This window comes from Salarias fasciatus, chromosome 17 (assembly GCF_902148845.1).
Source record: "Salarias fasciatus chromosome 17, fSalaFa1.1, whole genome shotgun sequence".
NCBI classification, from domain to species: Eukaryota; Metazoa; Chordata; class Actinopteri; order Blenniiformes; family Blenniidae; genus Salarias; species Salarias fasciatus.
The window spans coordinates 213,275-219,627 of NC_043761.1; the positions used below are offsets into that span (position 1 = coordinate 213,275).

The 6,353-nt window shown below is 54.7% G+C and overlaps 1 protein-coding gene across 1 annotated transcript; it reads left to right on the forward strand.

The window, feature by feature from the left end:
* Positions 1 to 665: 665 nt before the first annotated feature.
* Positions 666 to 5,944, forward strand: LOC115403972 (arg8-vasotocin receptor-like). Its single transcript, XM_030113062.1, has 2 exons — positions 666 to 1,723; positions 4,816 to 5,944. The coding sequence occupies exons 1-2, from the start codon at positions 736 to 738 to the stop codon at positions 5,097 to 5,099; spliced, it is 1,272 nt and encodes a 423-aa protein (XP_029968922.1). The 5' UTR covers positions 666 to 735; the 3' UTR covers positions 5,100 to 5,944.
* The last annotated feature ends 409 nt before the right edge of the window (positions 5,945 to 6,353 follow it).

A 6,353-nucleotide genomic window follows, 5' to 3' on the forward strand; every position in this document is an offset into this window, starting at 1 on the left:
TCTCTTATTGTCCGCTGACTGACGCTCTGATCGCACAATGGAAACGCCGTGACACTGCTGGTGACAAACCCAGAGGTCAGAGGTCACTCCGAGCGCTGAGGGGCAGGAGAGGAGAGGGGGGAGGAAGAGAGGAGGAGGAGGAGGAGAGGTGGGGGAGGAAGAGGAAGAGAGGAGGAGGAAGAGGAGGAGGAGGAGGAGGAGGAGATAAGGGAGAGGAAGAGAGGAGGAGGAGGAGGAGGAGGAGAGGTGGGGGAGGAAGAGAAAGAGAGGAGGAGGAAGAGGAGGAGAGGAAGAGAGGAGGAGGAGAGGAGGGAGAGGAAGAGGAGAGGAGGAGGAGGAAGAGGAGGAGAGGAAGAGAGGAGGAGGAGAGGAGGGAGAGGAGGAGGGGAAGAGGAGGAGGAAGAGGAGGAGAGGAGGAGGAGGAAGAGGAGGAGAGGAGGAGGAGGAAGAGGAGAGGAAGAGAGGAGGAGAAAGAGGAGGAGGAAGAGGAGGAGAGGAGGGAGAGGAAGAGGAGAGGAGGAGGAGGAAGAGAGGAGAAGGAGAGGAGGAGGAGGAGATAAGGGAGAGGAAGAGAGGAGGAGGAGGAGGAGGAGGAGAGGTGGGGGAGGAAGAGGAAGAGAGGAGGAGGAGAGGAGGGAGAGGAAGAGGAGAGGAGGAGAGGAAGAGAGGAGAAGGAGAGGAAGAGAGGAGGGGGAGAGGAAGAGGAGGAAGAGGAGGAGGAGAGCAGTAGCCACCATGCTGTCCTCCTCAGACTCCTGCAGGAACTGCTCGGACCTGGTCCTCGGCCGTTGGACCTGGTCTACGGAGAACCTCAGCAGGAACCACTCTGACCTGCTGGTCCGGGACGAGGACCTGGCCCGGCTGGAGCTGGCCGTGCTGAGCCTGGCGCTGCTGGCGGCGGTGTTGGGGAACGCCGGCGTGCTGCTGGTCACCTGCGCCCGGCGCCGGAAGCCGTCGCGCATGCAGCTGTTCATGAAGCACCTGAGCCTGGCCGACCTGGCGGTGGCCTTCTTCCAGGTGCTGCCGCAGCTGTGCTGGAAGGTCACCTTCCGCTTCCGAGGGCCGGACTTCCTGTGCCGCCTGGTCAAGCACCTGCAGGTGCTGGGCATGTACGCCTCCACCTACGTGACGGTGGCCATGACGGCGGACCGCTACCTGGCCGTGTGCCACCCGCTGCGGGCGGTCCGCCGGCCGGCGCGCCGCGCCCGTGCCATGATCGGCTGGGCCTGGGCCTGCAGCCTGGCGCTCAGCTGCCCGCAGTACTTCATCTTCTCCCTGAGCGAGGTGCGTCCCGGCTCTGCCGTCTTCGACTGCTGGGGCCACTTCGTGCAGCCGTGGGGGCCGCGCGCCTACGTCACCTGGACCGCCGCCGCCATCTTCGTGCTGCCCGTGGCCGCGCTGCTCTTCTGCTATGGCTTCATCTGCCGCACCATCTGGACCAACGTTCGACACAAGACCGGCGGGAGGAGCCTGGGCAGTGGGAGGAGCCCAGGCTGTGGGAGGAGCCCGGGCGGTGGGAGGAGCCTGACCGGCGGGAGGAGCCCGGGCCCAGCCGGCGAGATGCTGGGCGGGAACTCCGTCAGCGGCGTCGGCACCATGTCACGCGCCAAGCTTCGCACGGTCAAGATGACAGCGGTGATCGTGGCGGTGTACACGGTGTGCTGGGCGCCGTTCTTCACTGTGCAGATGTGGTCCGTGTGGGACGAGACCTTCTCCTGGGACGGTACGAGCCGGTTCATGTCATCCGTTCCTCGTCTAGAACCATGTTCCACATCCGCTTCAGTGTTTCTGGAGCAACATGTAAAGTATAAATATTTTACAGAAGTACACTTTACATCTCGAAGTATACTGAATTTTTCTAAAACGATGAAGATAATCAAGTACTTCTTGAACTTTTTTTGTAATTTAGTAATACTTAAATACAACTGACACAAAATAATTTGCTTATATTTTAAATAGTAGGAGTCAAAAGTCATTAAGTACATGTGTTTGTCTGTTTTCTAGTTATTTAAAATGAATTAAAACAATACTTTAATAATTTTACTCCGACTTAAATACAATCTAACTTTATTCATCAAAATACTTCAATCAATTTACTATCAAAATCAGGAGATGAGGGTAACAAAGTACATCTGTAGGAAATAGTATTCTGTGAAATGTTCAGTGTTTTCTATGATTTTATGTAAAGATGTTCAGTGTGCTCCCCCTGGCTAGCTCACCTGGCTGGCTCAGCTCAGCTCAGCTGGCTAGCTCAGCTCAGCTCACCTGGCTAGCTCACCTGGCTAGCTCAGCTCAGCTCACCTGGCTAGCTCACCTGGCTAGCTCACCTGGCTGGCTCAGCTCAGCTCAGCTGGCTAGCTCTCCTGGCTAGCTCACCTGGCTAGCTCACATGGCTGGCTCAGCTCAGCTGGCTAGCTCACCTGGCTAACTCACATGGCTAGTTCACCTGGCTGGCTCAGCTCAGCTCAGCTGGCTAGCTCTCCTGGCTAGCTCACCTGGCTAGCTCACATGGCTGGCTCAGCTCAGCTGGCTAGCTCACCTGGCTAACTCACATGGCTAGTTCACCTGGCTGGCTCAGCTCAGCTCAGCTGGCTAGCTCTCCTGGCTAGCTCACCTGGCTGGCTCAGCTCAGCTGGCTAGCTCACCTGGCTAGCTCACATGGCTGGCTCAGCTCAGCTGGCTAGCTCACCTGGCTAGCTCACATGGCTAGTTCACATGGCTAGGTCACCTGGCCATTTTACCTAGCTGGCTCACGTGGCTAGCTCAGCTCAGCTCAGCTGGCTGCACATGCGTACGAGTGCCGAATCACCCCGTGAGCTCCGGTCTCAACCAGTCACTGTTGTGCTGATTTTGCCGTATCTTTAGGAAAGTCTGCGACAGCGAGAGCGACGTGCACGTACAGGTAACAGTCTGAGCCGCAGACGGGTGCGATGGTTCTGGGGCATGCGCCTCGTTCCAACAGGCACCGACAGACGCTGCTCTCTAAATTTGGGGAAATGGTCGAGGTCCCCGCTGACTGGTGTTCACACCATGTGATCCACTGGACCCTCCCATCCCATCATGTCTGATCATGAATCTCCATGAGACTTCACTCTGAAACTTTATTCACATTTTTTTTATACCTGCTTTGAGAGACCCTACCTAAGAACATAAAAACACCATATTTACCCGCAGGGGGGATGATGTTGGTTTCAAAAAGAGCCAGAGTCCCATTAGAACCCATTAGAACCCTCTGAAAATATTGACTTTCAGAGTGTAATTAACCATCTGAAATCCTGGTTCCAGACCATGTTCTGGTCTCTGTCACTAGTTTCATCCAGAGAGTCGTCTGGACCAGACTCCCACGTTCACATCAGTCATCTGTTGGTTTGATTTCAGGAGTTAAAGTTCAGCATAAATCAGCCAATCACAGCTCCTCCTCCATCCACGTGATGCAGTCATGTGACAGGCTGGACCAATCACATTACATCTGGTTTACAGAGTCCAGTATGGAGACGACCTGCTGGAAGCTTCAGAAGACTGTGGGGGACGCCATGATGCCACGCCCAACCTCTATATACAGTCAATCAGAACACTCGTTAGCTCCGCCCACCTCTATATACAGTCAATCAGAACACTCGTTAGCTCCGCCCACCTCTATATACAGTCAATCAGAACACTCGTTAGCTCCGCCCACCTCTATATACAGTCAATCAGAACACTCGTTAGCTCCGCCCACCTCTATATACAGTCAATCAGAACACTCGTTAGCTCCGCCCACCTCTATATACAGTCAATCAGAACACTCGTTAGCTCCGCCCACCTCTATATACAGTCAATCAGAACACTCGTTAGCTCCGCCCACCTCTATATACAGTCAATCAGAACACTCGTTAGCTCCGCCCACCTCTATATACAGTCAATCAGAACACTCGTTAGCTCCGCCCACCTCTATATACAGTCAATCAGAACACTCGTTAGCTCCGCCCACCTCTATATACAGTCAATCAGAACACTCGTTAGCTCCGCCCACCTCTATATACAGTCAATCAGAACACTCGTTAGCTCCGCCCCACCTCTATATACAGTCAATCAGAACACTCGTTAGCTCCGCCCACCTCTATATACAGTCAATCAGAACACTCGTTAGCTCCGCCCACCTCTATATACAGTCAATCAGGACACTCGTTAGCTCCGCCCACCTCTATATACAGTCAATCAGAACACTCGTTAGCTCCGCCCACCTCTATATACAGTCAATCAGAACACTCGTTAGCTCCGCCCACCTCTATATACAGTCAATCAGAACACTCGTTAGCTCCGCCCACCTCTATATACAGTCAATCAGAACACTCGTTAGCTCCGCCCACCTCTATATACAGTCAATCAGAACACTCGTTAGCTCCGCCCACCTCTACATACAGTCAATCAGAACACTCGTTAGCTCCGCCCACCTCTATATACAGTCAATCAGAACACTCGTTAGCTCCGCCCACCTTTTACATACCGTTAATGATTGAAACTCCGTCACTGAGAGGACGGTGGAGTCTGACCAGAGTCCATGTAAATGCAGATAAATAAACAAAACTCTGAGTCACGCTGAATAAAACTCTTTGAGGACAAACTACAGCCCTGAACAGCTGAGCGGTTGTCATGGCGCCCCGCTGGGCCAGGGGAAATCAGCTGAGGAGATTTCTGTGGACTCTGAAGGCGCTGAGCAGCAGCTCCTCCAGTCAGGGCTCGTGTTTACGCCATGCTATGTCAGCCGCTCGGTCCACGTGGCCGCTGCTCTTGTCCTCATGCATGTCTTCTAACGTGACGTGGCTGTCCCCTCAGACTCGGAGAGCGCCGCCGTCACCCTGTCTGCCCTGCTGGCCAGCCTCAACAGCTGCTGCAACCCCTGGATCTACCTGGTCTTCAGCGGCCAGCTGCTCCACCGTGCCGGCGGTCTGCCTTGCTGCCGCCGCCTCCGGACCGCCTTCCGGTACCGGGACTCCGACAGCAGCTTCCGCAGGACCACCCTGCTGTCCAACCTGCAGGGCCCCCGCCCGGCCGAGCCCTCCGGGGACGTGAACCACATCAATGCCGAAACCCATCCGCAGGTCCCGTCGGCCTCCTGACCCGCGTTTCAACCCCGCAGCCTCCAGGCCGAGCACCGCCATGTGTGGCTGTCAAGACCTGGAAGTGTCCCTGTCCTCACCTGTGGTCCAGGTCAACCCTCCTGAATGTCCTTGTCTTCAACCCTCCATTCACCTGAATTTTACAGCTGATCCTGCAGGACAAGCCATTTGACGCCCCAAAAACAGCCACAGCTACATTCATACATTCATATGTTCATACATTCATACATTCAGACTAGTTTGTTTCACACTTTCACATCTGAGTTTGCAGGAACCGCAGATCCACAACCCCACTGCATCCCCGCATCATTTCACTGCTGTTATGAAGCCTGACTGCTTAATCGAATGTTTGTTGATTCCAGAGGACGTCCTTGGTCCTCAGTGTGGACTTGCAGGCTCAGTTGCCTCGGTAACGGAGGACACAGGACAGTGTGTTGCTGCTGCTCACTCGCAGCCCTACAACGGCACTGATTTGAAAAGAAAAAAGAACATTTGTTGTTTTACATGTGTAAATTGTTGATGCTGGCATCCACACTCCAGGGGGCGCTGCAGTATTGAGTCTGCCAATACTTTTGCTCACTTGTGCCCAACATGCTCAGGGTAAGCAGGGGTCAGTGGCGATCAGGTCAGGGCCACAGTGACTTCTGATTGGTTGGGTACGTCAGCCGCCGCCCACTGAGCCCGACTGGTGCCGATACTGATGAACAGCAGCGTCAGCAGCCCAGCGGGGACCTGCTGACCCCTGCTGACCCCTGCTGACCCCTGCTGACCCCTGCTGACCCCTGCTGTCTTCTGTTTGTGACTGACTGAAGTTAAAATAAATTCTGACGTCCTTCTGAGATGAATCTGGATTCTATCCGTGTTGAATCAGCTTCTTCCAGAGAAGCACTGAGCTCAGACGGTTCAGCCGTGACGATTCCTGCCAGGAGAAGCCGGGAGACGAGAGGTCGCTGCATTCGAGGAGCCTCGATCGCTGGCTTCAGGGAGAAGCTGCAGACTGGGAGCCGGTGGCCTGTGGGGGGCAGTAATGTGCCTTTGTTACAAGTTGTCTGCCAGAAACTGACCAGAATGAGAAGAAGGAACAGCGGAGAACATAGATATCTAATCGCTCTTTTGCAGACACGTGACCAAACCGGCGACACGCCCCCCCATGTGCCATTTTGGGGCCGAAAACAACAGAGCAGTGAGCGCACCACAGTGATTTCATCACCTTCTTTTTGGCATTTTCCCTCATGGAGAAGAGCAGCGAGAGGG

What these genes read in the sequence shown, in the direction of transcription:
- LOC115403972 (XM_030113062.1), top strand. Translation starts at nt 736, where the DNA reads ATGCTGTCCTCCTCAGACTCCTGCAGGAACTGCTCGGACCTGGTCCTC. An exon ending in CGAGACCTTCTCCTGGGACG is followed by an intron (nt 1,724 to 4,815) that starts GTACGAGCCGGT and finishes CTGTCCCCTCAG; the next exon opens with ACTCGGAGAGCGCCGCCGTC.